The sequence below is a fragment of the Macrotis lagotis genome, chromosome 1 (assembly GCF_037893015.1).
Source record: "Macrotis lagotis isolate mMagLag1 chromosome 1, bilby.v1.9.chrom.fasta, whole genome shotgun sequence".
In the NCBI taxonomy this organism is placed as follows: domain Eukaryota; kingdom Metazoa; phylum Chordata; class Mammalia; order Peramelemorphia; family Peramelidae; genus Macrotis; species Macrotis lagotis.
The window spans coordinates 292,260,282-292,275,417 of NC_133658.1; the positions used below are offsets into that span (position 1 = coordinate 292,260,282).

Genomic DNA, 15,136 nt, shown 5'->3' on the forward strand with positions numbered 1-15,136 from the left:
TCAAATGGTAAAAGAGGCACAAAAATCCAATGAAGAGAAGAATGCCTTGAAAACTAAACTGGTAAAATGCAAAAAGATTTATAAAAGTTTACTAAAGAGAAGACCTTAAAAAGTAGAATAGGTCAAATGTGGAAAAGGAGGTACAAAAGCTCTCTGAAGAAAATAATTCCTCCCAATTGATAAATTGTCAAAGGATATAAGCAGATAGTTTTCAGTTGAAGAATTAAAGCTATTTATAGTCATATAAAAATGCTCTAAATCACTTTTAATAAGAGAAATACAAATTAAAATAACTCTGCGGTACCTACCACCTCTCACCTATCAGATTGGCTACTATGACAGAAAAGGAAAATGATAAATGTGGAGGGGATGTAGGAAAACTGAGATACTGATGGTGGAGTTGTGAACTGATCCAGTCATTTGGAGAATAGTGTTATAAAACTGTGCCTACCAAACAATACCAATATTAGATCTGTATCCCAAAGAGATCATAAAGAAGGGGAAAAGGACCCATATTTTTAGTAGCTCTTTTTGTAGTAGCAAAGAATTGGAAATTGAAGAGCTGCTCATCAATTGGGAAATGACTGAACAAGTTGCATTTTATGAATATGATGGAATACTATTGATCTGTAAGAAAATTATGAGCAGGTGGATTTTAGAAAAACCTGGAAAGACTTCCATGGACTGATGCTGTGCTAAGTGAGAAGAACCAGGGGAATATTGTACACATTAACATCAGTATCGTCGCTGATCATCACACAATGTTGATGTTAATGTGTACAATATTCCCCTGGTTCTCCTCTTCTCAACAACACAGAGCTCAAAGACAATTCCAAGAGACCTGTGCTAGTGATATCCAGAACCAGAGAAAGAATTATTGGACTCTGAATGCAAACCAAAGCATACTATTTTCACTTTTTAAAAACTTTTTGGTTTTTTCTTTTTCATGGTTTTCCCCTTTGTTCTAATTCTTCTTTCAAAACATAACTAATATGGAAATATGTTTAACATAACTGTATATGTATAACCTATATCAGGTTACTTGCTGTCGGGGAGGGAGAAGAGAAGGGAGCGAGGGAGAAAAATGTGGAATTCAAAATCTTACAAAAAAGAATGTTGAAAACTATTTTTATATGTAATTAGAAAAAAATAAAATACAAGAAAATAATGTCTTAAAAGTTAAAATTGGGCAAGAGGTTAAGACTTTATGAGACATCAAAAAACAATTACACAAAATCAAGATAATAAAAAAATAGAAGAAAATGTGAAATATCTTATTGAAAAAACAAGTGACTGGGAAAATAGGTCCAGGAGAGGTAATTTAAGAATTATTGGACTGGTAAGGGTGGCCAGGTGGCATAATGGATAGAGAGCACCAGCCCTGGAGCCAGGAGTACCTGAGTTCAAATCTGACCTCAGATACTTAGCTGTGTGGCCTTGGGCAAGCCACTTAACCCTGTTTTCCTGGAAGAAAACCTAAAAAATATGTATTATTGGACTACTAGAAAGGCATGATCAAAAATAAGAGCCTAAACATCATCTTTCTTTTTTTAACAGTTTTTTTTTTTTAGCTCAAAGGAGGGAATAACACCCTCAAGCTGGGTACAGAACTCTAGAAAGTAAGAAGGAAAGTGCCATTCTTCAATTGATAAATGGTCAAAGTATACAAACAGGCATTTTTAGACAAAGTAAAGTTATATATAATCATATGAAAAAATGCTCTAAGGCACTATTGATAAGAGAAATGAAAATTAAAACAACTCAGAGCTGCTATCTCACACTGTCAGATTGACTAACATGATAGTAAAGAAAAATGACAAATGTTGGAAGGGAAGTGGAAAATTTTAAACACAGATACTATTGGTGAAGTTGGCAATAGTATATGATGATCTATCATGAATAACTTAGCTATTCTCAGCAATTCAATGATTTAAGACAGTTCTGTAGGACTTATGGTGAAAGGTGCTGTCTGTCTCCAGAAAAAGAGCCTAGTAGAGTCTGGATGTAGATCAAAGATACTTTTTCTTTGCCTCCTTTATTTTTCTTGGGTTTTTTTTATGTCTGCATTTTCTTTCACAGAGTAACTTTCATGGAAATGTGTTTTGCATTACTACACATGTATAATCTGTCAAATTGTTTGCCTTCTCAATGAAGTGGGGAGGGGAAGGAGGAAGAGAATCTGAAACTAAAAATTTGGAAAAAATAAGAATGTTAAAATTGTTTTTACATGTAATTGGGAAAAAATACAATATTAAATAAGATAAAAAAACAGGAGATACTTGAAAGAGAAAGAAACACAGGGTTAAAATAAGGAAGTGCAGCAGAATCTGTTATGTTTCATTCAGCTGAGGCAAAAAAAAAAGAAACAGGGAGCAATTATGATCTCAGGCAAAGCAAAAGTAGACCAAATCAAAAGAGATAATCAGGGAAACCACATTTTGATACAATCTACTATAGATAATGAAATATATCAAAAATTTCTACAGTCAAGTTTCTCTGATCGCTTCTCAAATATATATAAAAAAGTCACCAATTGATAAATGGTGAAAGGATATGAGCAGTTTTCAGAAGAAGAAATCAAAACTAGATCTAGTCATGTGAAAAAATACTCTAAATCACTACTGATTAGAGAAATGCTAATTAAAACAAGACTGAAGTATCAATGCCCACCTATCAGAAATGATAAATACTGGAGGAAGTAAGTACAATAATAAACTGTTAAAAACCTAAAAAAAAAAACAAATAAAAGGCGGCTAGGTGGCATAGTGGATAAAGCACCCGCCTTGGAGTCAGGAGTACCTGGGTTCAAATCTGGTCTCAGACACTTAATAATTACCTAGCTATGTGGCCTTGGGCAAGTCACTTAACCCCGTTTGCCTTGCAAAAACCTAAAAAAAAATAATAATAAAAATAATAAACTGTTGGTGGAGTTGCAAAGTGTTCGACCCATTCTGGAAAACAATTTGGAACTAGGCCCATGTCCTATAAAACTGTACATACCCATACTATATCTGTATCACAAAATTGTGGTTGATTTGCTGTTTATTCTTGAAGAGGACCATGACATCAGGGAGGTGATGTCATGACTTGCAAATGAATTGAATTGAAGGGACGAAGGACTGTGCCAAGGCATCAGCATCACTCTCTCTTTAGAAACTATCTGGGTTCAGAGGCAAGATATAAAGTCAGGATGACTGGTGAAGGCCCCAGATGCAGTGGGAAACTTGGTCTTTTTAAATTAAGGTCTTTTCCAGATCTCAGTTTGCCTGAGGCAATGCCCATTCAGTGTATCCCAAAGAGATCAAAGAAAAAGGAAGAGGACTTGGGCATAGAAAATTATTCACAATAGCTCTTTTTTGTAGTGGCAAAGAAGCAGAAATGGATGGGATGCTCATCAGTAGGGGAATGAATGAACAAGTTGTGGTACATGATTGCTAATAGAAAGTTAATGTACTATAAGAAATGATGATAAAAAAATCAAGGAAGACTTATATGAACAGATGCAAAGGGAAATGGGAAGAATAACATAAATGTAACAATGATCAACTGTGAAAGACTTGGCTACGCTGATTAATACAGTGATTCAAGACCATTCTAAAACATTCATGATGAAGAAATGTTATCCACATCCAGAGAGAGAACTGATAAACTCTGAATGCAAATTGAAGTATAATTTTCTTTATTTTTTGTCATTTTTTACATAGCCCATATGGAATTATATTTTGCCTGGTTTCACATGACTCATTGATATCATTTAGCTTACTTTCTCAATGGGTATGGGAGGGGTTGGAGGGAAGGAGAGGATTTAGAACTCAAAATTTGAAAAGAAAAAATTCCCAGAATGGCTGTACATATATATAATTTATAGCTCTTTGAAGTGTACATCAATTTACTTGTTTTCCCAGAAGCCCCTTCAACTTTTCCAGAAGCCCATTCACTTTGATTTTTTTTTATTATCAGCTTTACCAGTCTAGGGGTTATGAGGCAGAACCTCAGAGTTGTTTAATTATTTCTCTATTAGGGATTTGGGGTATTTTGGAGGGGGGGTTTTTTTTGGTATGGCTATTAATAGTTTGGATTTCTTCCCTAGGAGATTGCCTATGCATATCCTTTGACCATGTATCAATTGAGAAATTGCTCTTATTCTTATTCAGTTTAAGCAATTCCTTCTATAAATGGAATTGATATTTTTATCAGAGAAATTTGCTGTTATCAGTTCCTCATAGGCCTTGGAAATGAGACCTTTATCAGAGAAAGCTGTAGGAAAGTTCCCCCCGCTTCAATTACTTGCTTCCCTTCTCATTTTAGCTACCTTGGTTTTGTTTGTGCAAAATATTATCCATTTTATCTTCTATGGTTTTTGTATCTCTTTCTTGGCCATGAGCGCTTCCCTGTGCATAATTTGAAAGATAATTTTTCCTTGCTTCTTTGAATTCTTTAGAAAGGATTCTCTGAATTCTTTATGATATTACCCTTTATTACTTAAGTCATTGGAGCTTGTCTTGGTATAGATATTTAGTGTTCAATGTTAGTCTATATGTTTCATAAATTCTGCAATTTTGGCATTAAATCCAGACTGTTCATACTGTATAATCTTTATGTTATGTTGCTATAATTTCTGAACATGTTTTATTTAAATTTCTTGTGCCAATGCTCACTAGGTAATATGGTTCATAGATTTTTCTTTATATTGACTCTTTAATTCAAATTTCAAGTCCACATTTACGTCATGGAATAAATCTGATAGAACCCTTTTCCTTACTTTTGAACAACTTATGTAACGTTAGAATTAATTGTTCTTTCAATGTATTACAGCTTTCACTTGTAAAAACTGTCTGGAATGGAGTGCAGGGTTCTTTGGAAGCTCACTTATGATTTTGTTCAATTTCTTTTCCTAAGATTGAGTTATTTAAATTCTCTGTTTCTTATTCTGTCAGTCTGGGCATTTTATGTTTTTTGTAAATATCCATCCATTTCATTTAGGTTGTCAGTTTTATTAGCATATAATTAGGCAAAATAATTTCTAATAATACACAGTAAAGGAAGAAATAAAGGAATACTTTCCAAACTTTAAAGATCTATGTAAATACAATTATTATATATATCATGCAATATATTTGGTATATAGTGTTTAAAATATGAACATATACAAACAGTATGCACACAATTATATACATAGACATACACATTTAACATCACATGCTTTCTGTTCCATTATAATTATGTTGAGCAATGTGGACACGTGCATGTATCATGCTGGGTGCCATATACCATGTATAATGTATATCACAATGTAGCATGTATATCACATGCATAGTTCCATTGATTTTCTAATGGGTATCATATACATATACAGATTCACATGCATATATACCTATATGTGAATATATACATGTAAATGCATATTTATTCACAGATATATATATATATTCATATCCATACAAAATCTTAGCCTGATTTTGATGGATATCAAAACTTAAAACAGAACTAAGATTTTTTTGGGGGGACACCCTCTGTGTGTGCATAGGTATGCATGTGTGTGTGTAGATGTATACATGCATGGGTGTGTATATAGATATGTGTGGATATATCCATTCATTCTCAACTAGATGTAATGTATTTGTTTTACTATATGTACAAGTTTATATATGGTGGATATCAATGTTATGTATGTCACCACATGTAAACAATGCTCATAAACACACACATGTATATGTGCACACAGGATGTATGGTCTGTTACATATCTACCGAATCTGTATTTATACACTATATGGCTGATTCCTAAGTTGTCTTTTTCTATCCACATACATGTCATTTCTATGTGTGTCAGTATAGGATCCATGTAGATATGTGTATGTCTATGGTACAGTTGCCTTAGCTGCTTCTGCAGAGCTATCCAAGCTTAAAGTTGAACTCGTGTTTGGGGGACAGCCTCCGAGCGTAGGGGTGTGTGTGTGCGTGGGTGATATGTGTGTCATCTATGTATACATGCATGCATCTTTGGCTTCTATCCAAAAGCCTGAAGAGGCCCCGGGTCCCCTCTACACCGCCGGCGGCTATTTTTCGAGGCCCCCCCACTGGGAACTAGGGGTCGGCCCGGCGTGGGGGGCCGCGCCGCGGCGCCTCAGCTGCAGTTCCACAGCCCGCCAGAGCGGGCGCTCCCAGCCCGGGCGCCGCCGCCGCCGCCGCCGCCGCCGCCGCCGCGGCCTGCGCAAGCGCGCCGGCGCCCTCGCTGCCGGCGCCCCGCCCCGCCCCGCCCCTCCCCTCCCGGACGTGTTCACACGCCCTCCTTCTTCTTCCGCTGCCTCCCCAGCTCCGGGGATCCCACCGGGACCGGGCGCCGGAGGGGCCCGCGCAGAGCGGAGCTATGAGCGGCTGCCGGCGGGACGTCAACGAGGAGTTCAACGAACAGCTGAGGCTCCAGCAGCTCCAGGAAGAGGCCAAGCTCGCGGCCGGGGGCTCGCCGGAGGGCCCCGAGGGCGATGACCCTTATACTTTCGTGGACCCGGCGGACGGCACCGCCTACGAGTGGGACCGGGACAGGAAGGCTTGGTTCCCCAAGATCACGGAAGATTTCCTGGCCAACTATCAGGCGAATTATGGGTTCCCCGCCGATAGCTCCTCGTCTTCCGGTGGGCAGAAAGAGAAGCAGGCTGGCGTGGATGGCAGAGCCGCACAAAAGCCTCCGGACCAGAAAGCCCCGCAAAACGCAGAGAAGCGGCAGAAAGGGGAAAAGAGAAAGCCCGAAGCGGGCTGGTTCCATGTGGAGGAAGACAAGAACACCAACGTGTACGTGACCGGCTTACCCCCGGACATCACCAAGGATGAATTTGTCCAGCTCATGTCCAAGTGTGGCATCATCATGAGAGACCCTCAGACGGAAGAGTACAAAATCAAGCTTTACAAGGACAAACAGGGGAACCTGAAGGGAGACGGACTTTGCTGCTACTTGAAGAGGGAATCCGTGGACCTAGCCTTGAGACTTCTGGACGATGATGAAATCAGAGGCTACAAGTTGCACGTGGAGATGGCCAAGTTTCAGCTGAAGGGAGAGTACGATGCCAGTAAAAAGAAGAAGAAATGCAAGGACTACAGGAAAAAGATGTCCCAGCAGCAAAAGCAGCTGGACTGGCGGCCGGAGAAGAAAGCCAGCACCACCCGGCTGCGGCACGAGCGGGTGGTGGTCATCAAGAATATGTTCCACCCTAAGGATTTTGAGGCCGACCCCTTGGTGCTCAACGAGATCCGGGAAGACCTGCGCACCGAGTGTGAAAAGTTTGGGCAGGTCAAGAAGGTCCTGCTCTTCGACCGGCACCCGGACGGCGTGGCCTCCGTGTCCTACAAGGAGCCCGAGGAGGCCGACCTGTGCATTCAGGCCCTCCACGGCAGGTGGTTTGGCGGGCGCCAGTTGCACGTGGAGGTTTGGGACGGCGTGACTGATTTTCAGGTGGAGGAGACGGCGAGAGAGAGGGAAGAGAGACTGAAAGGCTGGGAGTCCTTCCTAGAGCATCGCAGCAGGCCGAAAGAACCGGACCCCTCGGACCCCAATTCGGCTTCGGGGAGCGTGGGCCTGGCGAGAGGGAAACTGTCCCTGGCGGGTGTGACCTCGGCCGCAGCACAGCAGGAGGCTGGTAATGGGGGATTCAGTAGAGGAGGGCTCCAACCCAAGGACAGCAGCTTGGGCCTCGGTGATAATCAAGACCGGGCATGCCATTAACCCTTCTAGCATGCTTTTGTAGGGCAATGTTTGGATTTCTTTCTTTGTGCTTCAGGGGTGATTGCCGGTGGTAGTGTTTCCATGAATACATACATACATACATACATACATACATATTAATCAGATGTCATCCACTTAGTGCTTTGAAGTTTTCATTAAAAGCAGTATTTAATGAGGAACTAAAAATATTTGTTAATGGGCTGACCTAGTGAAACATCCCGAGTCCCCAGGGTGAGCGAACGGAATTTATCCGTGTCAGATCCTTGCCTGTTAAGTCTCTAAAGGTATCTTGTGTGTGTGTGAAGTATGTTGTAGTCTAACTCCGAGATTTGTGATCATAAAATCTAAAAAATAATTTGGTAATATTTAAATTGCATTTAAGCTTAAGTTGAATTTTCAATACAGCTATTAAATGTTTTTCTATTTTTTGAACAAAGAAATGATGAAATTGATAGTTTCAGAGCAACCTAGGAAGACTTATATGAACTGATGCAGAGTGAAGTGAGCAGAACCGCTAGAACAGTTTATACAGGAACAGCAATGTTGTAAAAAACAAACAACTGAAAGACTTAAGAACTCTGATCATCACGATAACCAACCATGATTCCAGAGAACCCATTATGAAACATGCTATCCATCTCTTGGCAGAGAGGTGATGGACTCAGGGTGCAGAATGAGACATATATTTTTCGGACATGACCAATGCAGGAATTTGTTTTGCTTGACTATGCATATTTGTTACAAGGGGTTTGCTTTGTTTTGTTTTGAGAGGGGAGGTGGGAGGGAGAGAATAGATTTTTGTTAAATAAAATTTAATTAAAAAGAAAAGTAGCTGGACCAGACAAATTACACACAGAGAAATCTGTGATGGATTTAATATATTTTTCAAAACACTGAGGGATCAATTTTCAATATATTTCAAAGAAGTATGTGAAATGTTTGGAAGAAACCATGAATGGTGTTTCTTCAACATTTCAATACTTTATAATGGACTTTGATCTCATTAGTGTGGGTATTTCCTTCACTGTTGAAAATTGCAACCTAACTTAATTCTCTTTCACATCTTCCCACAAATTTCCCTCAAGTGACCCACTGATAGTGCTGGGGATTTTCCTCTACATCTCTTGACCTTGGTGACCCCTCACTTTCCCTTTGTGATTGGCCCCCTCTTTCTGGTAATATACCTCCCTGATAACAGTCTTCATGCTACTTCTCCTGCAAAATTCTTCATTGATAATGTGTTGAGTATTATCACCCAAAAATGGTGACTGAGAGGACATTAGCAACAACTGATCTATATAGATATGTGTTCATCTCTGTGAAATTTTTGAGATTAACTTATGTACATACCTAGAGTGTCCTTGGTGAAAATATAAGAAGGGAATACATGGACTCTTGTAGACATTTTTCTACAGCAGACCACATCTTTGCAGTCACATAATTGATTGAAAGGTATGGGGAAAACATGATCCTACTGTGTTTATTGTTATTACCAAAAAAAAAAAGTTTGAGTCAGTAAAGTACAATAAAAAAACTTCTAAAACTCATACAAGATTCTGTGATAAATGTAAATCCTAGGCATAATGTTGTTCAACAGTTCTTCCCCCAACTGAATATAAGCTCCTTGTGGGCAGGGGTTATTTTGAATAAATGCTCATAGATTGATTTTCTTGATCGTCATTATCAAGTAAAGGCATAAAATAAATATGGGGGATGGGACGCTGAACTGATTCTTATGAGCATGTGCATAATGTTCAGCTCACATAGCCCCATTTATACTTTGGAGCATGTGTGGGCATTCTATAACTAGTTCTAGTCTGCTAAACAAGTTTGGAAAAGAGGAGCCTCTGGTCATGTCTCAAGGATCTGGGGAAAGGAGAGGGAGGGAATTCAAAAGGCAGTCAACCAGAACTGGTTCTGCTCTTTCTGTAATTTCTTCTGCCTTGCAGCTTTCTGCTAAGAAAAGAGGAACAATGTTATAAAGGAAGGGACCTCAAATTCTTTTCTTCTGAAGCCCACATGTAATCTGTGAATATGGGCCTTTTTTTTGTTTCTTTTTTTTATTTTATGTAAAGTTTGCAATCTGTGGCTTTTGTTTTGGAAGGTCAGTAGAGGCAGTTTATAATAGTAAAACTCCCATCTCTTTTGGGATTCTTAAAATACTGTGCTTTCTCTCCCTTGGAGAAAGAGGATTTTCTGTCTTTTCCCACTTCAGTGACTGATGTACTGTAGCAGAAATCCATACCAGCTGCACACCTGTGCTGACCTAATCAAAGTTAAATCTCAGCTAAGGGGAAAGGTCTAGGTCTAGGTCTAGGCTTTTTTCTTCCTTTTTTTTTTTCTTTTTTGAGCACAGGTTCAAGATCTTGAGAAATGAACAAAGCCATACTTGGGGGTTACCTCATGAGTACAGAAGTTCCCAAGATCCTGAATTGGGCCACAGCTATACAACAAGAAAAGATTTTCTTAATTGTACTTTTTCTTTTTTTGGGGAAAAGAGTACCATTGCCAATATCAGCATGCACCCAAAGGTCTAGCCTTGGGTGGGCAGGCGACAGCTCTGCTAACCATCCAGAATTGTTGTGCATTGCCCAGATGGTACAGTGCAGAAGTAAATGTAGAAAGTTTGGGAGTCTCAAAGGTCTTTCCTATATCCAATTTAAAAAAGAAGGAATAAGAAAGAGGAGAAAATCAGGAGAGTGAATCACCAGGAGGTCTAGTGGATAGATTCAGTGCTTAAGTTTTGTAGTCAGCCAGTTAAGCTTTGAGTCCCTGAGCAGTAGGGAAATATTTTCAGGACCCAACAGTAGCTGAGAGGATTATTCTTCTTAACAGTGATGCTGCCCTTGGATGTATTCTTAGTGGGACCAATGCCCTAGTGAATCTGCATAAAGCCCATACTTCTTAGGGACTGAGGTGGTATAGGGAAGAGTATGTGCCCAAAGCATTAAGGGGAATGTTTGTTCTTCCGTACTTGATTTGTAAAAAATTAATTGATGTTTATTGGTTAAATGGACCAGGTGACTAACAGGAGGAACTCACTGGGATGGGAAGCCAACCTGGCAGCATAAGAGAAGTACTTTGGCCTTTCAAGGGTATTCCAGAGATGTAAAAAGCCTGGCCCTGGAAGAGTGAGGCCATATATACTCACCAGTCATTCCCTACTATCATGAAGGAAGCCCTATGCAGAGTCCAATTGTACAGATTCCCTGTAGATGGGGCAGTCCTTCTGATGCTCCTGTTTGCAGATGACATTAAAATGATTGTTTCAAGTTCCTGAACATTACAGAACTCCCCAATATCAATCAGCCTAATAATCCATGGAAGGGAGAAAAAAAAAAGAATGAAAAAGCCTTTACAAAGCATTTACATGTACAAAGTATAGATAGATAATATAGACAGTTGAAATGTAGATATGATAATAAGAACATGCATTCATATATTGCTTTGAATTTTAGGAAACTTTCCTCATCACCAGTCCTAGAGGTAAATAATAGAAGTACTGAAACTACTGAATCTTAATAAACCCTAGTGTCTCCTTATTAACTCTAAGATCAAAAGCACATCTTTCTAGAATTAAATGTCCTTCCTAATATGCATTTCTGGGTCATTCCCATGCAGCCAAACTGAAGATCAGCCTCCTCTCAGAATTTTTACTTCCTTAGTGCAAATGTTTCCTTCTACATTAGGTCTTATCTTGATTCTTGCAGCTGCTTCCTCCTTCACCCCACTCTGGAAGTCACCATGTATATATAAAATCACCATATAGACATATACAGATACATATGCATCTAGGCATACATTTATTTATATAGCATTTACTATATATGTCCTGGTCTTTTAGAAGAATGATTTCATTTGATCCTCATAACAATCCTACAAGGTAAGTTGTTTATTTATTTATCCCCATTTTACAGTTGAGGAAATTGAAGGGAACAAAGGGCAAATTACTTGCCCAAGATCATACAGCTAGTAAGTGTCTGAGATCAGATTTGAACTCAGGTCTTTATGAGTCTAGGCTTAGAGTTCTATTCATTGTGCCAGCAGCTGCCTTGGAATGTAAGTTTCTCAAGAGTAGAAACTATTTTTGTTTTGTTTTTGTATTCTAAGCACCTATATATCACACAGCCTAGCATATAGTAGGTGTTTAATAAATGCTTATTCACATTTCAATACTATAGATAAATATTTGGACCGGTTCCCCTCAACAGGATTATCTATAAGCCTGAACTTCTTGTTCAGTCATTTTTTTTCAGTGAGCCCATTTGGAGTTTACTTGGTAAAGATAGTGGAGTGGTTTGCCATTTCCCTCTCCAACTCATTTTATAGTGGAGGAACTGAGGTAAACAGGATTAAGTGACTTACCCAAGGTCATACAGCTAGTAAGTGTCTGAAGCAGGAATTGAAGTTGTGAAGGGGAATCTTCCTGATTCCAAGCCTTGTACTTTAATCACTGTACTGCCCAGCTGTCTTACTGGCTTGTATATTGTATATTGAAGAAGATGCCTGCTTGTATAAAATCAGAGTGAAGCCTTTACTTAGTGTTATAGGTGTGCTTATATAATTTTTTTGCCCTTTTGAAGGAATATTATTTTAGGGATACTGCTTCAGTTATGAATCACAGAATACCATGATTTTAAAAGAATCAAAACTTCAGAAATCAAGGATAATGGAAAGCTGAAAGACAGGTGTAAATAGACTATATAATATATTAGAAATAATGACTTTCCCTTGAGAAGTGGCATGAAAAACCATGAACAAGGACTTATGTAACTGGAAAAGGAGGTGGGTTATTCATATACTGAGAGTAAGAGAATCCCAACAGCTGTACTGGTATCCACAAAATGTTAAAAGAACCCAAAGAAGGCTTCCAGGACTTTGCAGAGTTTCCCTGGAGAATTCACAAAGAGAAAGGAATTGAATAAAATAAAAATGCATGGATAGCAATTCTCAAAAACAAGTGAAAATTACTTTTTTAGAAGCATATGAAAGATAGCTTTAAATCGATAATCTGTATAAAACTGAGTTTTCACCTCTGAGCCTCTGCAGTAAATTGACAATAGTTAATGCTAAAGAGTTTGTGGAAAGGTAGGCATAGGTCATTGTGAGTTGGTCCAAACGTTACAAAAAAGAAATTTGGAATAGTGATTTTAAAAAAGTTGCTAAAATGTCAATATCCTTTGATCCAGAAACCATATTACTAATCATTTACCCTCAAAGAGATCAAAGATAGAAACTTTGCTTTTATGTACTATCAAAGAACTAGATACAAACAAGGAACCAATGTAAAGAGGAACAGAATGCCTTCTATGAGGGGTGGAGGGAGGGAAACAAGAATGGGGGGAAAATTGTAAAACTCAAAATAAATAAAATCTTTCTAAAAAAAAAGAATCAGATACAAAGTAGTTGTTACCTATCAACTGTTACCAAATTATGGTCCATGAATGGAATAGAATATTATGAGCGGTAACAAACAGCTTAAGTTAAATACAGAGAAGCATTGGAAGACAAACGAACTGATTTGAATGAAGGAAAACAGCCTATAAAATGACTACATCATGGGGCGGCTAGGTGGCGCAGTGGATAAAGCACCGGCCCTGGAGTCAGGAGTACCTGGGTTCAAATCCGACCTCAGACACTTAATTACCTAGCCGTGTGGCTTTGGGCAAGCCACTTAACCCCATTGCCTTGCAAAAATCTAAAAATAAAAATGACTACATCATAAATAGAAGAAAAAAAGGAAAACAGCCTATAGTGACTACATCATAAATAGAAAGAACAACAAAAAAAAGATCTTAAAGTGAACACCATGTACGTTCAAATTAAAAGTAAATTTGGTCCTGAAGTAGAAAAAATGCACCTCTTTCCACTTTTTGCAGAGGTTATTATTTTTACAGATTATGCTGTGGGGAATATTGCTTAAGCTCTAATTCAGTTGATTTGTTGCTTAGTTTTGAGAAACCGATTCTTCTTTTTCATTCTTTGCTACAAGACATACTTTTACTGATTGGAGGAGGGGGGGAAGGTCATATTGGGAAAAGGTGATGTAAAAATCAAAGATAAAAATGAAAAATAAGAAAATTGAGTAAGAGAACGTGCGGCTGCATTTCTCTCTGGTTAGATAAGAATGCTGTTTGTGAGGTTCTTTGTAAGTGGTAAACTACTAAATCAGTGCCAGTTATTGTTTCCCATTCGTTATCCGAACCAACAGAAAGGACCACACTAATGAAATCATGGATTTATGGAAGCATCCAAGGTCAGACGTACTGTAGACAGTCTACGTTACAACGACTATTATTTTTCTGTCACCCCCCCCCCCGCCCGACCCGCACCCGGATGGCTCCCCTCCTGCAGAGCCTCCTCCCCAGTGACTCCGACAGCCAAGTCCCCACGCCTCTAAGGTCCATGGGGTAGCCCCGGGGCCGGCCCTTCTCTGCGGGGCCGCCCCTCGGTCCGGCCTAGCGCTTGCCCCTGGGCTTGGGCCCGAGGCGAGCCGGGCGCTCCATCGGAAGACTCGGATCCAGGAGGAGCGGCTGGCACGCAGACCGCGAGGGCCCGCTCACCTGAGCCCTCCGGCCCAAGACAGACAGGCGGCGGAGGGCAGGGCCCGGGACGCGGCGGGCGCGCCGCCGGGCCCCCGGCTTTGTGTGCGGCTGCGGCGCGGCGGGGCCAGAGGGCAGCAGCGGGCGGGCGGGCGCGGCGGCGCCTCCTCTCCCGGGCGCTGACGGGCAGCAGGTGGGCGGGGTGGAGGCCGGGGCGGTGGCGGGGCGGGCGCCGCCGGCTCGGAGGAGGCCAGGCTGCGGCTCCGGGGAGGCGGCCGGGCTGCGGCTCCGGGGAGGCGGCCGGGCTGCGGCTCCGGGGAGGCGGCCGGGCTGCGGCTCCGGGGAGGCGGCCGGCCTGCGGATCCGCGGCGCTGCTGGCGGGAGGAGGAGGGGCGGGAGGCTCGGCGGCCCGGAGGCTACGCCATGGACTTCAACATGAAGAAGCTGGCTTCGGACGCGGGCATCTTCTTCACCAGGGCGGTGCAGGTGAGCCGGGCCGGGCCGGGCGGGGCGGGCGCGGGGGCCCCTCCTGCCGCGGCCGCTGCGGGCCCGACCCCTCTGCCGCACCCCTCCCCCGCGGGGCCGGGACCCCCGGGGAGCCTGGGCTGCGGCCCCCCGGCCCCCCGGCTGCTGCGCTCTCCCCGAGGGACCCGGATGTCGGGGGCGCCATGGGGTGCCGGGGCGTCGGAGGCCGGCGGGGGGGGGGGTGGCCTGGGCCGGGCTCCGAGCTGCCGGGTCCGGCAGAGCCAACACCCCTCCCTGGAGGGGGGGATCCGTCCTCAGAAGCAGCTCGGGGAGGGGGCTGGGGGCGGGGAGAGGATCCTGAGCTTGTAGCTGTCCTTCTGGCCATTCCCTGTCCCCAACCAACTAGTGAC

General features: G+C 41.6%; 1 protein-coding gene and 1 pseudogene across 6 annotated transcripts in view; both read left to right on the forward strand.

Moving 5' to 3' along the window:
* The first annotated feature begins 6,271 nt into the window (after positions 1-6,271).
* LOC141505278 (17S U2 SnRNP complex component HTATSF1 pseudogene) lies at positions 6,272-13,004 on the forward strand (annotated as a pseudogene).
* A 1,616-nt stretch (positions 13,005-14,620) lies between these two features.
* The window catches only part of SH3GLB2 (SH3 domain containing GRB2 like, endophilin B2), a 29,426-nt gene continuing 28,910 nt past the window's right edge, over positions 14,621-15,136 (forward strand). For 3 of the 6 annotated variants that reach the window (XM_074211003.1, XM_074211004.1, XM_074210999.1), the window contains exon 1: positions 14,622-14,747. In XM_074211003.1, the coding sequence (XP_074067104.1) occupies positions 14,685-14,747 (63 nt within the window). In that variant the 5' untranslated portion in view covers positions 14,622-14,684. Of the gene's footprint in view, positions 14,748-15,136 lie in introns of all 6 variants that reach the window. The other 3 variants (XM_074211002.1, XM_074211001.1, XM_074211000.1) reach the window with 2 other exon arrangements.